Source organism: Scyliorhinus torazame, chromosome 15 (genome assembly GCF_047496885.1).
Source record: "Scyliorhinus torazame isolate Kashiwa2021f chromosome 15, sScyTor2.1, whole genome shotgun sequence".
NCBI lineage: Eukaryota > Metazoa > Chordata > Chondrichthyes > Carcharhiniformes > Scyliorhinidae > Scyliorhinus > Scyliorhinus torazame.
Window position 1 is genome coordinate 9,185,876 of NC_092721.1, and position 21,773 is coordinate 9,207,648.

A 21,773-nucleotide genomic window follows, 5' to 3' on the forward strand; every position below is an offset into this window, starting at 1 on the left:
ATTGCAGCTTCTCCCTCTCAAACTGCAGGGTAAATTATATCATATTGTGGTCACTGCTCCCTAAAGGTTCCTTCACCTTAAGTTCCTTAATCAAGTCTCCCTCATTACACATTACTTGGAAATATATCAGTCCACTGTCACTGGGTCAAAATCCTGGAACAGCTCAGTGGGTGTACCTACACCACGTGGACTGCAGTGGTCCACCACCTTCTCAAGGGTAATTAGGGATGGCAATAAATGCTGGTGTTGCCAGTGGCGTTCACATCTGAGAGCTAATAAATTAAAAATCTAGTAATGAGAAAGTGGGGAATGGTTGCAAAGACGTTGCGGAAAGGAATGGAGTAAAATCAGACTGAAAATCACAATGGACAGATACCAAAAAAAACCCAGTTTCAAACTGGGAGTGGGCCCAGGGCTTCTACATAGATTACTTAGAACAGATGAGATCGTAGAATGATACTGCACAGGAGGAGGCCACCCTGCCCATCAGGCCTCTGCCAGCTCTTTGAAAGAACTATCCAATTAAACCCCAGCCTTTCCCCACAGCCCAACAAATCTCCCCCCTTATCCAGTTCCCCCCTTGTACATTACCGTTGAATGTGTTTCTCTCGCTGTTTTGGGATACCCAGTATATAATTCATAAGGAGAAAAATGTCAACTCAAATGGTGGTTTAAAAACATAAAAATGTAAAACGAATCTAAGATAAATGCGTGAAAGGAATTATTACCTCAGTGGGACTTCTGTTGAAAATGCAAGAGGAAATTGAAACTGCTTCATGGGGAATTTAAAAAGAATTTGAAGCAATACTAATGTTTCAGGGCATTTTTTGTTATTTGATGTTAGCTGTGGTGATGTTCTTTTTATGACTTTTTTCTAACAATGTATTCTGCGAAATAACTGAGACAAGTCCAACAAATTTAAATAAAGGTTAAGAATAAAAGGTTAAGAATAAAGAAGGTTCGGTAATTAGCAAGATTGTGTTGAGTTTTAAGATGGTTCCGATCACAGAACTCCACACATAGAGCTCCCCACATAGATTGTTTCGGTCTTACCTTGAGGGCAAGTTTCTGATATCTTTCCTCTGCCTGAAGGAAAAATAATTGAGCAAAGCGGCAGAACATCTATCTAGCCCTACAACCTGTATCATTCATTTTGTCAATCGCTTTCTGTGGCATGTTTTCATAACTCCAGTAACAAGGGGGCTGTGGAGCACTCCATCATCCTTGTCAGCGAATATGCATGGACTTTGATAGCATTTGCTGGCTGTAACAACTTAAACTCTGAGAAAGAAATTGCTCCTTTCACAACCTCGGGATGTCCCGAAGCCAATGAAATGCATTTAAAGAACAGTCAATGTCGTACTGTAGGAAACGTGACTGTCAGTTTGCGCGCAGCAAGATCTCACAGGCAGCAATGTGATAATGGCTACCTGATCTGTTTTGAAGTAAGATTTGGATTTTGTTTATTGTCAGGTGTACCGAGGTACGGTGAAAAGTATTTTTTTGTGAGCAGCTCAACCGGCCATTAAGTACATGAAAAGAAAAGGATAGAAAAGAAAATACATAATAGGGCAACGCAAGGTACACAATGTAACTACATAACACCGGCATCGGGTGAAGCATACAGGGGTGCAGTGTTAATGAGGTCAATCCATAGGAATACAGTGGGGAAGAAGCTGTTTTTGAGTCTGTTCGTTCGTGTTCTCGGACTTCTCTATCTCCTGCCTGATGGAAGAAGTTGGAAGAGTGAGTAAGCCGGGTGGGAGGGGTCTTTGATTATACTGCCCGCTTTCCCCAGGCAGCGGGAGGTGTAGATGGAGTCAATGGATGGGAGGCAGGTTTGTGTGATGGACTGGGCGGTGTTCACGACTCTCTGAAGTTTCTTGCGGTCTTGGGCCGAGCAGTTGCCATACCAGGCTGTGATGCAGCCCGATAGGATGCTTTCTGTAGTGCATCTGTAAAAGTTGGTAAGATTGGTTGAAGGATGAATACTGACCAGGACTCCAGGGTCACCGCACCTGCTCATCCGGCGAACAGTAACCGTGGGAACCTTTTGTGTCCAGCCGGGGGGGGGCAGAGAAGGGCCTCGGCCTAACATCTCGCAGTGAGGTCAGCACATTCAACAGTGCAGCGCTCTCTCAGTACTGCGGTGGGAGTGTCAGCTAGATGTTGTGCTCAAGGCTCTGGGGTAGGACATGGACTTGCAAACTCCTCCTCAGAGGCGAGACCACTCAAACCCGCTTATCTGGAAGTTCCTTTCCTGGCTGAATAGTCATCATGTTTTAAAGGAATCCTTAGCAAAGTATTATCTGCGTTGCGTGGGAGGTCTGTTCAGCACACCTTTTACTCCGTGGAGAATATCTACTGAACCTTCTCCATCGAGGTTTCTCATGTTTATAGTCCCAATAAATTACTCATTTACATATTGCTTATTTACATGTTGTGTATTTACATATTGCTCATTTCATAGAATTTCATAGAATTTACAGTGCAGAAGGAGGCCATTCGGCCCATCGAGTCTGCACCGGCTCTTGGAAAGAGCACCCTGCCCAAGGTCAACACCTCCACCCTACCCCCATAACCCAGTAACCCCACCCAACACTAAGGACAATTTTGGACACTAAGGGCAATTTATCATGGCCAATCCACCTAACCTGCACGTCTTTGGACTGTGGGAGGAAACCGGAGCACCCGGAGGAAACCCACGCACACACGGGGAGGATGTGCAGACTCCGCACAGACAGTGACCCAAGCCGGAATCGAACCTGGGACCCTGGAGCTGTGAAGCAATTGTGCTATCCACAAGGCTACCGTGCTGCCCAGTTCATGTTGTTTGCATGTTGTTCATTTGCATATTGTTTATTATGCATACCCCATGACATTTTAAAAGACCTGCACTATATTTTCTCTTTCTTTTACAGGTCACTGTTAAGGAAAATCAAATTAATTTATTTTAGCCCTTCATTATGATTTAAAGCCCGAAACTCCATAACAATTCTCGTTCACCAATGTATTAATGTCCGTTTCAGGATGGGGTGTGTAAAACTGCAGTCCTGCCACCACGGAGTTTGATGAATGGTCAATGGTCACACACAAATCATTTTCTTCTCCCATCTCCAGTAATAAACAGTCCCTTCACCCAACTCGCCCTTCACAGTTCCTCTCACAGCATAAACAACGCCCTGGACTTGGCCGCTCTGCCTCTCTCCCCCCTCTCTCGTGAGGGGCCACGCATTGAGGACTAAGAGGAAGATTAATTTTGTCACTTCAGAGGGTTGTGAATCTTTTGTATTCACCGCCCTGGAGACTTGCGCGTGCTCAGTTGTTCATGACTATGGTTCGAGTCTGGAGCACACCGTTCAAGAGAGTCTGAGATGATTATTTGAACAGTAACAATATCCAAGTGTGCGGGCAAAAGGCAGGGGAATGGTACTATGTCACGATGCCAGTGCACACACAATGGGCCGAATAGCCTCCTCCTGGGCCGCAACAGCGCTGTGATTCTGTGGTAGAGACTCATGGGAATTATGGGATGTGGGGACCGGGCAGGAATTGTGGAGTTGAGGTGAGTTACTAAATGGTGGAGCAGATTCAGGGGGTCTTTGTGGGCACTTGCAATGTAGTTTAACAAAGCTATATTGTTTGTAAGAGTCCATCCTGTTTGTCCCTGTTTAGACTGACTGGGCCAGTCTAGTCCAGCACCATTCCCATGGGGGAGGCTTTGCTGCAGCCTGTCCCTCCGGATTAAATCAGAGGGCAGGATGGAGCGACGCAGGCTTCCCGGGGGCAGGAAGATTGTCAATTAGGCTCACTAAGTGGGGGCCGTTATCCTTTTCCACACCCTTGGATCACAAGTCAGCAAAACATAGAACATAGAACATAGAACAGTACAGAACAGGCCCTTCGGCCCTCGATGATCGGGCCCCTGGGTGCCCTGTCGTTATGAGGTGGGGTGAGGGGGGGGGCCTGGAGGACCCCCCTAACAAGTAAGTTGAGGAGGGGTCCGGAGGGTGCCGTGGGGGGGGTTGGCAGATCGGGGCAGCGTTTAAAAATGGCGCCTGGATCTCTTCAGCACCGGAAGTGAAGGTAAGTGCGGCCTTGGCAGGACTGTTTGATAGCAGGGCCGTTCTTGGTACTGCGGGCACCACGAAACACACCGTTAAACACATCCAAAACGCGACTCTGTTTTTTTGCCTTTGAATCGCACCCATAGTCTGCAGTCTGCACAATGATCCTGAGCCTGTGGGAGGTGCCATACCCGCAGCAGGCACGGTTCCCACTAACACTGGGGGTGATGTAAATCTGACAGCCTATGGTTAGCTGCCACGTCTTCGCAGACAGAACCTCTGCCACTGGGGATCGCAATCACCAGGAAGGCCTGACAGTGGCCATTTAGGTGCATTGAAGGCCACTTGATTCCCGAGGGCCTCTCGTACTGAACTGACAGGGGGTCCCCAACAGTTCTTAGACCCTGCCCTCCAGCCTGACAGAATCCTGACCATTCCTATGAATATTTGGAATATAATATCCCAGATAATGACATTGTATTTACAATGCCGGAACTGTCGTGTTGGGTGTCTGATGCATTCTCCCTGTCTGTGGCTTCGAGGAAGAGCTGGAAGCGCTGTTTAAACAGCTTCCAGTTTACGCCGAGATTACCAGCGATTTGGAGCGGCTGCAGCGGGCTGATGTTTTCCATGGAGCAGGATGGCGGATTTCTGAAAGGGTGCAGGTAGGTCTCACAGTCGCTGGTTTGCGTCCACTTGCCTGTCCATCAGTGTGTGTGATTGCACCATGATATGCTGATGTGGATATCATGACATCCCCCCCTTTCACAAAGGATATGTGCCTACATGCTAAGAAATAGAAATGTGTACTGAGTGCATCTGAGTCTGTGTGTGCAATATTTACAACATGTACATGAGGCTAAACTATATACAGAGGAAGGTGTCAGGTGCAACAGAACAACGACGTTGTCCCAATAACAGAACAAATGCAATCAGCAAACGACGAGAGAAAACTTCTGGAACAATGAACGACAAGATAAGAAACTCGTTAACAGTCCTGTAAAACAGTTCAGTGAGTCCAATGTGCTAACAGGCTCATAAGTCAAGTCTCTCTGGTGGGCGACGAATTTGGGTTGACCGCCTCAAGGGTGGGTCAGGATCCACCGGCTGAGGAATGGGCCTGGCCACGGGCGAGAGAGGAAGAGGCAGAGTGGCAGGAAGCTCAACAAAGTCGACATCAGGGACAACAGGAGGGCGTGGCACTGTTGCATGATCTCGTAGCGAGCGCGGAACAAGACGAAGGGCCCGTCGATTACGGCGGCGAATGGAGCCATCAGGCAGATGAACCAGGAACGAGCGGGGAACCACGCGGCGGAGAACCTCGGCGGTTGCCGACCAGCCACCCTCCGGTAGGTGTATGCGGACGTTGTCTCCAGGCGCCAGGGCAGGAATGCCCTTTAGGGAAGTTAACTTGCCTCCCATAACCTCATGAGCCTGTCTGTGTCTCCAGTCCCACAGCGACATAGTTGACACTTAACTGTTTGCTGAAGTGACCCAGTGAGGCACTCAAATCAGGGCAGATGGTAAATACCACTTTTCTCTGCAACATACTTATCCTGAGAATCCATATGAAGCAAAGTTTCATGGTAGTTTATATCAAATTAACACAATTTGATGACTGCTTCCACACGTGTTGACAAGCCAATGACAGACAGGAACACAGGCCATTCAGCCCCTTGTGTGTTTTCTGCCATTCATTTACCGATTTGTATCTTAACTCTATTTATCTGCCTCGGGGCTGTAGCCCAGCAAAAAATAAATCTATCAGTCTCAGCTTTGACATTTTCAACTGCCTGAAAACACACGATCTGGGGTTTAACAGAGAAGATTGTTACTGTCAGGAGGGTAAGACCTACGGTTTCCAACTCTGCTTGGACATATGCGTGGACGTTTCATCACATGACCTCCAACAGCCCCACTCACCCCCATTGGCTGTCTGACATGTCTATCCTCTCCGCAACCAATCACTCTTCAGGCGACTCAGACAGGTGAATCCGGACAACCAATCAGGCACCCCCTCTCCCTGTTGCTGATATTTTGTGACCAATAAGCCAAACTTGTTCAAAGAAAATGAAAAACATAATTTTTCCTTTAAGACCACGATGATTTTTCTCCAGGGTGCTGCTTTGAGTAGAATCTGGGGGGGGGCCACACGGTGGCGCAGTGGTTAGCACTGCTGCCTCACACCGCCAAGGACCCGGGTTCAATCCCGACCCCGGGTCACTGTCCGTGTGGAGTTTGCACTTTCTCCCCGTGCCTGCGTGGGTCTCACCCCCCACAACCCAAAAAGATGTGCAGGGTAGGTGGATTGGCCACGCTAAATTGCCCCTTAATTGAAATAAAAAAGAATTCGGTACTCTAAATTTTTTTTTAAAGAGTCCCGGAGATTCATCAGCTCCAATTTTTGGAGATTCCAGACCAGTGCTGAAGGATTGGCAACCCATAGCGACAGAGGGAACACAACTTGCTGCTTGTTTTGAGATACTGCTGATGGAAGCCATGAGAAGGAGGAAAGATTGGCTTTGTGTGGACAAATTTGTTATTTTTTCTTCTTTGAAAAGAACTTTACTATTCAAAAATAACACAGGCATATGATTTCATGCATCGTTTCCGCGACTACACATCTGCCTTAATCTTTGTGCCTGTTGGTTTTGGCACCATATTACTGAACAGCGGAAAGCAAATTATAGAAATATGCAGTTAGAAAATCTTTTGGAGCTGCCTTCAGCCCTCAATTTCTGTAGTCCTCCTGCAGCACTTTTTATATTGTTTCTGTGCAGTGCAGGCAGCCTCTCTGCATCGACCCCACCAGCCTCCTCTATTCCAGAGTTCTGGGGCGGGATTCGCCGTTCCTGAGACTAAGCGTTGACGCCGCCGGCGCAGGATTCGTGGAGCTCCATGACAGCAAAACCGGCGCCGCACCCGGACTAATTCCATCACCGTAAGGGGCTAGCACCGGAGCCCGTATGGAACATAATCGATTCCAATGTGAAACGGTGTCGGATTCACTGGATTCGTGATTGACACGCAGGCTGACAAGCTGCAGCCGCATGCACACTTTTACTGTTCTGTCTCCTTGTCCTCGACTCGCTTACCAGAGGAATGGCTTCTGTCTCTCTACTCTATCAAACCCTTTCAAAATCCTAAACATCTCAATCAAATCACCCCTCAACCTTCTATATTCCAGGGACCGTATACTAATTTATGGACTCCCTCTTCATAAGCTACTCCTGGGAGGCGTGGGAACGTTCTGGTGAATCTGAGCTGCACTCTATCCAAAGCCAATATATCCTTCCTGAGGTGGGGGGTTCCCAGAACTGCTCCCAATGTGGTGTTCTTTTTCTCTTTCCCGCGCCTGAGGAAAATGAAAGGAAGATCCTTGTACTTCTGTTGTAAGTTACACAACCCCAGGATGCTCCATAGCACTTTGCTGACAATGTGGTGCTTTTGCAAATGTGATCAAATGTTGTCAAGTGGGAAGTGCGGCCGGCAATTGGCGCACGGCAAGATCCTAAAAACATCATTGTGATCATGGCACTGGTTTTTCTTTAGTGATGATGGTTTCAGAGTAAATATTATTCAGGGTGCCAGGGAGAATTCCCATGCTCTTCTTCAAAATACTGCCACAGGATCGCTTACATCCACTCCGGAGGACGGACGTGGCCCCGGTTTAATGCCCCATCTGCAAAATGGTGCATTTATATAGCACATTGCCAAATGATGTCAAAAGAAAACCTATTTTTTTCCTTTGAAGGAACAGCAACGGAATATATTCTATTTACCAGCAAAGCAATAAAAAGTCTTACGCTTCCCGAGGTAATGGCCGCGATTATTGGCACTAATCCAGCAATTTAGGCAGTCTCACAATTCCTTTTCGGAAGGCAATCAAGTTAGAGAACTGCCGAAATCTCTGTAAGATGTGTTCATCTCCAGCAGAGAGCAAGTTTGTTGACAATAAGAGAAGAAGATTATTTCAATGTCGCAGAAATTGATGATGTTCAGGTAGAATATTGGGTGAAATTACGTGTTAACAATGTATGCTGTTAATACACAAACTGTCCAACAGCTTCAGGGGATGGGTAGGCAAGCTGGGAGCTGTGAAACTCCAGAACTTGCTGGACTATTTACGCCATTTCATATAAATGGTAACTCACCCTCCAACTTCCTGTTCTTTCTAAAAACTTGCTGAATTTTCAAAATAATTGCTCATTAAACTTGCCACAGAAAGTTTAGGCTGGTAGTTAAGAGCTGCCCTTTTAACAATGTGATCATTATTAATGCAATGCTAATCTAAATGTCTGACCCAGAAAGTGAACAATTTACATTGTGGAGGCTTTAATCCGCAGCTAACAAATGCCACTTGAGGTTGTAAAAAAATGTCAAATGTCTCATTTTAAATTTATTCTTACTCTCCTTTCTGTCTCATTTTTTTTCTCTCTCTCCCAATCCAATCCTTTTTCCCTCTCTTTATTTCACTTTCTGCCCCTGAAGGGCAGCACAGTAGCACAGTGGTTAGCACTGTTGCTCCACAGGCTCTCGGGTCCCAGGTTCGATTCCCGGCTTGGATCACTGTCTGTGCGGACTCTGCACGTTGTCCCCGTGTCTGCGTGGGTTTCCTCCGGGTGCTCCGGCTTCCTCCCACAAGTCCTGAAAGACGTGCTTGTTAGGTGAATTTGACATTCTGAATTCTCCCTCAGTGTAGTCGAACAGGCGCCGGAATGTGGCAACTAAGAGATTTTCACAGTAACGTCATTGCAATGTTAATGTAAGCCTACTTGTGACAATAAAGATTATTAAAAAATTATTTGACTCTAATTCAGCCGATCTCCTTCTCCATTGTCCCACAGTTTCTTTCTCAGTCCTTAAATTGGTTAAAGGGATAGACGGTTGGTCCTGCCGTTCACTGAGGTCCCAGATTCCCCGTTGTCCTCATCACACTGTTTTGCCAGCTCACCTCCCCAGTCAGTCACAGGGCAAAATATTTCCTAGCTGCTTGGAGAGCGAAAAATCTAATGAATGGAGCATTATCTGAGATGCCCCAGCCCGGCAAGATGTGATCGAATGTGATAGAGTGCAGGAAACCTTTGTTTATTTGGATTTTCCCTGAAATTGGAGTATTTCCCGACATCATTGCATGGCCAGAGAGAATCTTACCAAATTCCCAATATTCACATCTCTTACTGATGCACGAAAACTTAGATTTTGAAAAATGAGCGAACTTTGTATTTGTAACATTATATTGGAGCCTCTTGGGGAATAGATTTATTATATCAAACAAAAGTTACCAAAACAATTTGTTGTTATGTTTGTATATTTACTGCATTTGTCCTATTACCTGCACTGTTCTCTGTTTAACTTTATGCATATTTTATTTTTTGTCATTTGCCTATTTTAGATTCCTTCCACGTGGCTGCATGTTTGCAATGCTGTCCCTAAGCAAAACCAACTGGACCACACTTTAGGAAGGGTGTCGAGGACTTGGAGAGGGCAGAGTGGACATTGACCAGCATGGCAAGGGGGATGAGGGACTTCAGTTATGTGGAGAAGCTGGGATTGTTCTTGGAGCAGAGAAGTTTAATGGGAGTTTTAATAGATGTGTTCAAAATCAGGGGACGTTTTGGGAACGGTCCAATGGCCACGATGCGCCGGAAAAGCAGCTCGTCGCGGCGTAGTGTGGCCGATGAAAGCCGATAGACCCCGCTCCCGGGACCTCGCGAGTCGTTCCGAGGTGAATCCCGACCATTGTGGGTGGATGGCAGCAAACCTCACTCTAATGTTCAGATTCCCGAGGTTCCTGAGACTTTGGGATTCAATCCCTTCGCCTCGGACACCTCGGGCGAGCGCTGTTCAGCGCTGGACCCCACAAACGGGGACCAGACAGAATGGCACTCGTGGGGGTTTCCCAGGGGGTCGGAGGCCCGCAGGTGCATGCCCTTTGGGCAGGGTGGTACCCTCGAACTGCTGGTGCCACCTGGGCACCCTGGCTGTGCCACCTGAGTGCCAGCTTGGCACTGCCATGGTGTCCATGTGGCATTTCCAGCTGGCATAGGCACTGCCAGGGTGCCAAGCTAGCATTTGTGCGCACATGGGGGTGCCCGGCATGGGTTTTTGAGGGGAAGGGTGGTACGGGGTGGGGTGGGGTCTGGGACCCTCCCATAGTGTGTTTGGGCGGGGGGGGGGGAGGTCAGGGATCATTTGGGAGCTTTGGGGGTCTTGCTACACTGGGGAGTTCCCCACTGCATGAAGCGGGGCTATGTGCGGCCTCGGCCACACATTCCCTGTTCCGGCCCCTTATACAACGTAAGTCGCATTGAACATCCATGTGTTTCTCATCACTGCGAGCGCTGGGAAACACCCGGCTATACACGCTCGCTCGGAGATTTTGTTCCCTTTTGGGAGAATCGCGCACTTTGAGCAAGTCACGTATAGAATGATGTAGAATTACATAGTTAGTGGAGCACAGAAATAGGCCATTCGGCCCCACTAGTCCATGCTGGTATTTATGCTCCACAAGACCCACCCCCAACCCTTCTTCGCCTCATCTGATTCAGTGGAACTTTCCATTCTTTTCTCCTTCATCGACTTATCTAGCTCCAATAGCAGCAATGAGAAATTTAGTTCTGCAATGCCTCGAACCAAAATAATTAGATGGGACATATGGAGATGTATTGTCACACAGTAAATTGTTGCGATCTGGAATATAATAGCGATCAACCAAAAGACAGGTCCTCTGTTCATTCCTCCACATCTCTTGGTCCAGTGTTTTCTCTTCAATTGTTCACAGGAGCCTCCCATTTTCAATTTCAATGGACAATATGGATGGGGAAGGAACACACAGATTGGTTTCAGATTGCCTTCCTGGTGTGTGCTTAAAAGGAACACTAGTCTTTGTCATGACGGGTCCCTCCACCCATAAGCAGGCAGTGTCCCTTGAGGTTCCAGCTCCTCTACCATCACCACCAAAAATTCAATGCTTCCGCTGTTAACAATGACTCTTACACACGGGGAAGAGGGCCGACGCCCTGGCTTTCGCTTCCCTAATCGCACGCCGGAGAATCTTGCTCGACTGGCGATCGGCAGCAGCACCCACAACTGCAGACTGGCTCGCTAACCTTTTGGAGTTTCTCCACCAGGAGAAGATAAAATACGCCACCTGGGGGTCGGAGGAAGGCTTCCTTACTGCATGGGGGCAAATTGTCGGTCTGTTCCAAAACCTGTTTGAGGCCAGCAACGACCAACAGAGGGAGAACTGGAAGGAGTAGAGAGGGGGGAAAAAAAGACAAGGAGCAACCCCCGGGGGCAGGGGGAGGAAAGGGGGCCGAGGGCCTGAGACAGGCAAAGAGGGACAACACAGGGGGAGGGGGGGAAACCCAACCCCCCACTCATCCACCAAAGAAAAGAGGGAACCCCCCCCGCCCCATATCAACCAAGAAAGATAACAAGGAGGGTAGGAGGGGAGAGACAGGGAGGGGTTATGGAAAGAGGGGCTAGGGGGGGTTGCAGGCAGGGGGGGGGGGAGCATCGAGGACACGACAAACTAGACGGCAGCAATCTATAAATAAAGTAAAGTAAGACAAAAGCCTTTTTGCGTTACACTGTACAGTAAATAAACACGAACGTCAGTGTACATAATGTTGAAAAAGCCAGTCCATTTTTTAAAAAGAAAACAATGACTCTGAGTGTGACATCACTACCTGGAACCGGGGCCACTTACAAAAGGACAAGGCCAACAATCTGAGATCTCAAAAGACCCTGCCACCTGGGGACGCACTGTCTGACAGACCAGTGGAAACAGACTGCATAACTTTCAAACCGGAACTGGATATGAACTTGAAGGGAAAGGTTTGCAGGGTTAAGATAGAGAGTGAGAGGAGAGCGACTGAACATGTGGCCTGTTTGACGGCACGGTGTGCTAAATGACCTCTATCTGTGTTATATCATTCTCAGGCTCTACATGCATGAACTATCTAAACTGAGTCGTCATCTAATCGCTCTGTTCTGGAGCAGAATTTCTGAAAGTTGCAGTTTGGATCAGAAAAATACTCTGATATCTAATGTCATCGGCCAGTGCCGGCAGCTGGTTGGAATGCCAATATAGTGTCCCACCATCCCACCCCTATTCCAGTCACTAAGTTAATGTCGGATGTGAATGTGAATGTGCTGCAGTTCACAAACAGTTAGGAATTTTAAAACAATGACAATAATGTAAGGTCAGAACCATGTAATTTACCAGAAATACAGTTAGGAATGACATTTAATTTTGTTTGGAGGCAGTGATTATCATCATTATATCTGCGGTCGGCTTGGGTAAAAGCCATAATCTCAGGGTTACTGAGTTCTTACTGGTTGATTGATACAACAAACAGCTGGCAAAATGCATGGAGGATATAATTTTAAAAACATTGTCACAGTGTGTTTTTATTGTCCCCATCGTGACTCAGCACAGTATTAATAGTTTTTCTCAAAGAACCAGATGTATGTTCGTCAAATTGATAGTGGTATCTCTTTAGTCCAAATCTCACCAATAATTCTGAGTAGACAATTAACAAGCTATAAGGAGGTAGAACTTCCAGTGATTATTCCATTTCTTCTGAATAATGAAGGGTTTCGGTGAGGTAAATCGAGCTAAATCTATTACCATCCTTCAATGAGTTCATTACCAGAGGGCATAAACTTAACACCAAGAGAATAAAGGGAAAGCTTTGAACAAAACTTGTTATCAGCAGTAAGGAATAGGACAAAGGGAGAAGGTTCGATGGATGAAGAGGTGGTTTTTAATTTATGCAGAGACTTTATCGGCCGCAGAATCTCCCAAAAGAGATTCTAAAGAAGTTTGTGGATCCTCATTGGCTACCCTATTGCGTGATGGGTCTCCTAAACTGGATGCAGAGTCTAGTTTGGGAAAGAGGACACTCGATATGAGGGTCACGGCCGAGATTCTCCAGTGCAGGGAATGGAGTTTTGGTCGAGCGCCAAATTCTCTGTTCTCGCTGGCACCAGTGGCAGGACAAATGAGACCCGGAGAATTCCGCCCACTAACTTTGCCCGCACGTGGCTATTACCTCACTAAATGGGTGGGAATTCTGGTCATTCCTGCTGGCAGGATTTTCCGATGCCAACAGAGACCAGCCCCCCCTCCATGGGTTCCCAAGCGACGGAGGGTACGAACAACGGGAATCCCTGTTGACCACAGCGGGACCAGAAGGTCCCTCTCGGGGGCCAATGAGAGGCCGCCTCTGCTGCTGCAAAACACATCAAGGAGGGATTTGGAAAATCCCACCGCAGGTGACTAACACTGTCACCTTCAGGTGAAAAGCTTCCTTCAGATTACCACACACTGGACAAACTCTCTTCAAAAATATCCCCCACTCTCCAACCGTACCTGTTAAATTATGATGACAGGTCGCAAAGGCTAGATTCGCATTTCCCTGGAGTACAGAAATTTAAGGATGAGCCAATTGAGGTGAGGAATAGGAGTTGATCGGGTCGACAGAGAGAAACTATTTCCTCTGAGTGGGGGGAGTCCAGAACAAGTGGGACGGAACCTTAAAGTCGAGCTAGGCCGTTCAGGTGTGATGTCAGGAAACACTTCCTCGCACAAAGGGGCTGAAATCTGGAACTCCCACGCCCCAGAAAAGCTGTTGAGGTTGGAGATCGATTGAAAATTTCAAAAGTGAGTTTGGTAAATTTTTGTTGGTTAAAGGGGGATTAAGGGTTGGGGGGGGTATAGTAATAGGAATATTTAGAGCTCTAGCCAGGAAGAACATATCGGTGGCATGGTCGCACAGTGGTTAGCACAGTTGCTTCACAGCGTCAAGGTCCCAGGTTCAATTCCCGACTTGGGTCACTGCATGTGTGGATTCTGCACATCCACTCACTCTGCCACCACTGATGTCCAGTAGAAAGTGTGTACTATTAACAAAATGTGCCATAGTTACTCACCAAGGCTCCTTCGACAGCAGATTCCAAGCCCCTGACTTCCACCAGCCAGAAGGACAAGAGCAGCAGATACAAGGGAACACCGTCGCCTGCAAGTTGCCCACTAAGCCGCACAACATCCTGACTTGGGACTACATCCCCGTTGCTTCATTGTCGCTGGGGCAAAATTGAGGATCTCCCAGCCTAACAGCACAATGGATGTACCTACAGCAAGTGGACTTCAACAGTTCAAGAGGGCGGTTTCGAGGTGCAGTCAGTCGCACCTTGCCTCTGAGCTGGAAACCCTGAGTTCGAGTGCCGACCATGCTTTGCTGCTCACAGAAGAAGTGTTCATGATGTGATTTCAATAGCTTGATAGCACAGTGGTTAGCACTGTGGCTTCACAGCGCCAGGGACCCGGGTTCGATTCCCGGCTTGGGTCACAGTCTGCGCGGAGTCTGCACGTTCTCCCCGAGTCTGCGTGCGTTTCCTCCGGGTGCTCCGGTTTCCTCCCACAAGTCCCAAAAGACATTCTGTTAGGTGAATTGGACATTCTGAATTCTCCCTCTGTGTACCCCAACAGGCGTCGGAATGTAGCGACTAGGGGCTTTTCACAGTAACTTCATTGCAGTGTTAATGTGAGCCGACTTGTGTCAACAAAGATTATTATTATATAGGAAGGTCACTTCGAAACCATACAATTCACATGATGGACCTACACAAGTTCCACAAATCCCATCCCTCTTTTTAGATTGTCGCTGGAATGGGCAGGGAGGTGGGGACGGAGTGGCAAACAGGACACAACCTTTCACCGCTACACATTTGTGCCATCTTCCTGCGCGTAGCCAATCAAGAGAGCGGTCCGAGAGCAATTGTCAAGGGGCCCAGCTCAATGCTCATAGGTCCAGCCACTGAAGAGAAAGGGGCCGGGTGCATCAAGCAGGTTAGCACAGCTCTGGCTGTGAGCTAGTAGAGGACGAACTCCCAGACCCATCCGCAACAAACATGGATGGAAATGAGACGTTGTAACCATCAGGAGGGACAAACAGCCCACAACTCTTCTCTCCAGCAAAGGGAAGACTGAGGGATGACCTAACAGAGACAATCAAGATTAGAAAAGGGTTTGATCGAGTAGATGAAAAAAATATGTTTCCTCTTGTGGGTGAAACTAGAACTGGGAACCATGGATACGAGACAGTTACTCTTCAATCCAATTGGGAATTCAGGAGCAAAGTCTTTACTCAGCGAGTGGCAACAATGTGGAACTCGCTACCACGAGGTGTGGGAGATAGGTTTAAAGGGAAGAAGGGAATGGTAGGTTCAGCTGATAGGGTGAGGGGGAGGGGGAGTGTGTGACAGGAGGCTGGTCTGGAAACATTACATTAGCAGCAGAATGCACCAGTTAGGCCAAATGGCCTGTTCGTGTGTTGCCAATACTTTGAACATATCCATCAATCAGACTGAATATCTGCACGGAGACAGGAAAATACCAGGCAGTCATGAACCTGTTCAGGAGGGACGCATTCCACACAAGGTACATGATCAGTGTGTGAACTGCACAAGACGAGGCACAACTGGTCCCACGCACCGCTGTCGATGGGATTTCCCATTAAATCCATCCCATGCCACTGGGAAACCCTTGGCGGGACTGGAAAATCCCACTGGCCCGTACGGCCAGAAGATCTCACCCTAAGTTTTCTCTTCTTCCAATAAAATTCAATACAAAGAACACAAACTCTGAAAAATCTATGAACCTTAAAGAATTGACTTTAAATAGTAGCACATCAGCCAAATCGCGGCCAATATTTTGTTTATCTTCATTTGTGGACAATCGGCGCATTTTGATGACTAACATTTGCGACCACTATATAATTTATCACTTCAATCCTGGTGTGATACAACCTTTAAACAACCTGACCAAAGACAACACACCCACAGTTTTCTGGTCCAAGGGTTATATTGCTCAGTCCGCTCATGTACATTGGGTATGTCGGGTTGGCAACTCTGGTTGGATGTGTTCCGGCAGGTTTTGTCACATGGCCTCCACAGACCCGGCCCCAAATCCTGTGATTGGTTGCCCGCCATTATCATGCTCACGGTGCTCCACCTCCCCACGGCAATTGAAAAATGAATTGAATCTTCATCCCCCCACTGGATATTTTTTGTCTATCAGTTAAATGGCCTTTTATCTCTCCCGTCTTCAACCCGTCCATTCTGGGCCTTTTGGTTAAGATCAAGCGTAGGATCAAACGGGAGATCAGGTGCAATGTCAGCTTGGATCTACCATGTCTCTCTTGTGGGGACCATGAATTGGATTCGATTTGAATTTGAATCGGATTTTGGAGCAAGCAAGGAGGTGGATTAAGAACTTTCCCCGTCCACTCCGCGCATTGGCCTTGTAACTCTCAGAAAGGAATAACAATAAATTTTAAAAACTAATAGACTAAAGAAAATTGAAACAAATCATTTATTTTATGTTTCTTGCGTGTTTGCTGTTCGCAGTAACCTGGAGATTAATGTGTCATTTCTGGGCAAGCTGAGAAACGTTGGTTAACGGCTAGTAACCGAGTAACACCTGACTTCAGACACTGATGTAGTAGAAATGGTTTACCTCCACAGATCCTCCCATCGTAGCTTTCGCAGAGCCAGTCCTGGCACTCACACCGAGAGCCATAGAACTTGCCTGGTTCACCGACAAGGCAGACGCACACCCCACACTCGCACTGTCCGTGGCCACTGCAGATCAAACCGTCCAGAGATTGACAGCGTTTCTCTGATGTCTCCAACGATAACTTGCAGTCACTGGAGGTTTGCCTTTAGATTATATCATTGGCAGGACATGGGGGGGGGAGGGGGGGGGAAGAAACATCATTTTAGAACAAACTGAACTCTGAAAACAGTTAATGATTACATGACTTTCTTAATCATAAAAATGCGAAAAATCAACGTGCCAAACGGGAAACACATTCTTCACATTGCCGACAGAACAATTCTATCAATGGAGACTATCATTGCAAATCCATGAAAAATCTGAATTTCTGAAGATGTAATATTTGAAATAAAAATTACTTAAGCGTATGGTAATTATATTTAAAATATAAATAAATTTAGAGTACCCAATTCATTTTTTCCAATTAAGGGGCAATTTAGCCTGGCCAATCCACCTGCCCTGCACATTTTTGGGTTGTGGGGGCGAAACCCACGCAAACACGGGGAGAATGAGCAAACTCCACACGGACAGTGACCCAGAGCCGGGATCGAACCTGGGACCTCGGTGCCATGAGGCAGCAGTGCTAACCACTGTGCCACCCTGCTGCCCGGCATATGGTAATTATTGATGGTAATGTGTGAATGTAGGAATGTCCACTGGATTTACAGTTTAGCTGTTTGATGATTTGCAAAATAATAATGTATTGATTTGTAAACATATAAATATTTCTTCTTTTCACTTGGATCTTCAGTAGCAATTAATACCATGTTTGCAACTTGATGTTTAAAAATGTCAAGTTCTTTAAAAGCACTAATTATTAATTGTAGAAAAATATTTCTCCTTATTTTTTCCAAAAAAAGAACATTATTGAGGCTGGGGCTCAGTTGAAAGTTTCAGAACCGGGATTGGTAAATTTCAAAAGAAAATGTTGGATAAACTCAGCAGACCTGGCAGCGTCTGTGGAGAGAGAGACGGGGTTAATGTTTCGGATCGAAACAATCCTTCGACAGTACTGTTCCTGGCTCCATCTCCATGCCGAGCTTGTCTTCATGGACAGGACCGTGCTGCTAGGCCTGTGGACCCACCTGTGTCGCTGATGCGGGTCAGTACTGCACCTGGATTTGTGGGGTACAGGGACCCAAAAAGGCTGCATGAAAAGCTCACAATTAAGGGGGTCAAAGGTTTATGAGTCAGCTGCTGGCCCACCAGATGACTCAGAAGGGAAGTCGCCTGTCCATAACTAATGTGGTTCTAAGCACAGAATCTGGCACGGGATGGTGCCAGTCTGGCATCACCAGAGGCGCCCATCACTGTACTTAGTCTCAAAGTGGGAGAATTCCACCCACGATTTGGCAGGAATAATGGTAGCTGAATAATGGGAAAACTTCAAAGAGATGGACTGGGCCCTGCCGAGGTCCATTCCCTCCAAGGGGAAAGGTGGGGCAAACAAATCCAGAGCCCCCTGGATGAAAAAAGAGATAAAGTTTCGGGCGAAGAAGAAATAGTGGGCTTATGAGAGATGCCAGATGGATAATACAATGGAGAACCAGCCTGAATATAGAACATTCAGAGAGGAAATGAAAGAAGAAAATGGGAGGGGCAAAGAGAGAGTATGAAAAGAGATTGGCAGCTAACATAAATGGGAATGCTAAAGTCTTCTATAGGCACAAAATGGCAAAAAGCTGGGAAAAGGAAGAGTAGAGCCGATTGGGGACATAAAAGGGGATTTATGCATGGAGGCAGGGGGAGTTGTTCAGGTATGAAAAGAATATTTTGCATTTGTCTTTACCAAGGACAATGCTGCTGGGACCATGCTGAGGGAGGGAGTAATTAATACACTTTAAAATTTATGAGGCAGTTTTTATGGACTATCTACACCTAAATTTATGGACTATCTACACCTAAAGGAAGAACCAGAACTGAATGAGATGTATCCAAGGATACAACGGGAAGTGAGAGTGGAAATCGCAGAAGCATTGATGGCATTTGTCATCTTCCTTAAACTCAGGGCTGGTGGCGGAGAGATGGAGAATTGCAATTGGAAGAGGAAGAGTGTGTGTGGTTACAGGGAGAAGATTGGGTATTGGCATGATGTTAATTGTTCATTCAATCCAGACACAATGAGCCAAATAGTCTCCTTCTGCTCTGTAACGATTCTGTCTATCTGTGATTCTATTGCCAGTGTATGTATTACGCACATCAGGTAGCAAGCTTTGAATTTCTTCATATTGCCGTTGGTTATGATCTGCAATGCACTACCTGAAAAGATGGTGGAATTAGATTATTTGGAATTTTCAGAAGCCAATCAAACATGTACATTAGTAATGTGTGCAGTTATGGGGAAAAACTGCAGTATGGGATTAAATTGGACAACTCTCTCAAGGAGAGTTGACACTAACACAATGGGTCTTCTGTGTTGCAAGATGCTGTTCAATAATTGAACATAATAATTAACAAAGAGATATAGGCAGGTTAGGTGTGTGGCCAAGGGAGGGAATTCAATCTGGAGAATTTAAAATCAAGAATTTGCTTGACTAAGGGTGGCATGTGGCACAGTGGTTAGCACTGGGACTGCAGCGCTGAGGACCCGGGTTCGAATCCCGGCCCTGGGTCACTATCCGTGTGGAGTCTGCACATCCTCCCCATGTCTGTGTTTCACCCCCACAACCCAAAAGATATGTGGGGTAGGTGGATTGGCCAATAGAAATAAATCACAAGTTCCAGTACAGGATGAGCAGGAAAATTCCTCCAACAAATTATTGGGAAGCCAATTGCCTTTGGGTTCAGCTGCAAGCTTTGCTCACTCGCCGCTGTCTGTGTCCCTCCCCGGGTCACTGTCTCAGCTTTAACCTTGGACTTCTATCCAACATGAACTGAAATTCTGATCCGACATCCAATACACCACCCCGACCACCTACTTTCACCTCCAAAAGACCACCTGTCCGCTTCCCACGGACATCCTCATCCATGTCTTTCTGACCTCCAAACTTGACTATTTCACTGCTTTCCTGGTCGACTGCCCATTTTCTAACCTCTATAAGTTCTGCTGTTCTGTACGCCAACTCACACCAAGTCCCATTCACCAATCACCTCTGTGCTCACTGAGCTAAATTAGTCAAGCAAATTATTTTTTTAAATGAATTTAAAGTACCCAATTATTTTCTCCAATTAAGGGGCAATTTAGCATGGCCAATCCACCTACCCTGCATATCTAGATTCTTTCACAAACTCAGGACAAGCCTCAAAGCACTTTGTAACCATTGAAGTCAAATGTTGTAACATGGGCAATACGGCAGCAAATTTACGCACAGCAAGATTCCACAAGGAACAATGTGATAATAGCCGGATAATATGTGTCTGTGATGTCGATTGAGGAATAACTATTGGCCAGGACACCAGGGAGAACGCCCCTGCTGTTCTTCAGAACATTGCCACGGGACCTTATGTCTAATTGAGAGGGTGGATAGGGCCTTGGTTTAATGTTTCATCCAAAAGATAGAGCAGAACTCCCTCTGGGCTGCGCTGGAAGTATCGGCCTAGATTTGTGTACTCATGACTCTGGAGTGGGCCTTGAACCCACAACCTCCTGACTAGGAGATTTCTAATAAATGCCAGACTTGTCAGCACTTCCCAAACCCTGAGAACGAATGAAAGAAAAACACTGAGGTAGACTCATTAGCGAAGGTCAATTGGTTGACTCTCTGTTACTGAGGTGTAATTAATTCACTTAATTTACCACGAGGTGGTCTATTTTATCACTAGCAATAAATTATCAGACGTTAAATTACTCTGCCATTGCGTTTTAATGTCAGATGTGTTTTGCTGTCTTCATGCGTTATGCTTTCTCCTCTTTGATATATTGTTAATGCATCACATGTCACATTAATGGTGCATCCGTCCTAATCCTTACCATTTTAAATATGCGGGAGAGCCCTTATGCTTCAATCACTAATAATGCCGAGTAGCCTTAACCACTAATCAATTCTGTATCACCAAAGCATTTCCTTAATCGATTGTTTTGGTGCTTAATTCCCAATGGCATTCAAAATCCCACACAACTTCCCAAAAGCTGAAGAGGAACAAAAAGCACTTGTATTAAATAAATATCAGGAAACTTATTCCAACATTAGGAGTTATAGCTGTGATTATAATTGTCGATTGGCTGAATATGGTAACAATATGACCCCGGAGATCAAGTAAGATATAACCTGGGACGATCAATTGAGAGGATAGGTTCACAACATTTGTTTGATAACAGGTACACATTGTTTGAGACAGGTTGATCCTCTCCTTGTTGAAACACAATCTGTTTGTCAAACATCCAGTCATGTCAGGTTTAAATTAGAAAATTGTCAATCTGAATAGCATACAACCAAGCGGCGAAATAATGTTTTCAATTTCTGCTACAAATACACAATTTTCTGTTGAGAAAGCTATACGTGCGTCTCTAATATTTTTGCAGGTGGGGACATGCCTGCTTTTCTTTCCATTCTCTGACACACAGAGCTGTCATTGTACAGCTTTGGAATTTTTATTTCCTGATATTTGCAATCCGACATAAAAGGGTTTAACAGATCTCCATAATAACAGGTAATGAAGCACTCCAGGAGCGCTGTACTGTACTCACCTATCAGGCTGCAAGAAGCTCTGAGACACCAACACAACGCTGAGCAAAACTATGGAATTTACCAGAACGTCTGCGTGCATGTTTAGGCTGTAGGTGACAAAATTAAACTGCTAATGCCGGAGGGCTTCACGGACATTCTGTATCGGGGAGGCTAGCGGCAAAACTGGAGCTGGCTTCAGATGGGCCAAGTCTGCCTTAAATCTTTATTGGCTTCTCGCCCGACACAGGCAAGTGTGTCTGATTAGTTTAGGTCGTGTGGAAACGAGCAGGACGGAATGTTAGTGCCAAAAGAACCAAATTCCACAGATGTAGGGTGGGTAATTAGAAACACTTGTCCAGCCAGATGGTTCATCGCTTGCACTCAGCAAGTCCAGAATTTATTAAAACTGTGGAAAAACCAGGTTTCCTTTCTGTTTGCCACTCGTCCATGGAAAATGTAGGTATTTCCAGC

The 21,773-nt window shown here is 46.3% G+C and overlaps 1 protein-coding gene across 1 annotated transcript in view; it reads right to left on the reverse strand.

The window, feature by feature from the left end:
* itgbl1 (integrin, beta-like 1) overlaps positions 1–21,531 on the reverse strand; it is a 290,031-nt gene extending 268,500 nt beyond the window's left edge. Inside the window, exons 1-2 of the mRNA XM_072476055.1 lie at positions 21,323–21,531; positions 16,597–16,799 (exon numbers count right to left, since the gene is read on the reverse strand). Of these exons, the coding sequence (XP_072332156.1) occupies positions 16,597–16,799; positions 21,323–21,402 (283 nt within the window). The 5' untranslated portion in view covers positions 21,403–21,531. The remainder of the gene's footprint in view (positions 1–16,596; positions 16,800–21,322) is intronic.
* Between the last annotated feature and the right edge of the window lie 242 nt (positions 21,532–21,773).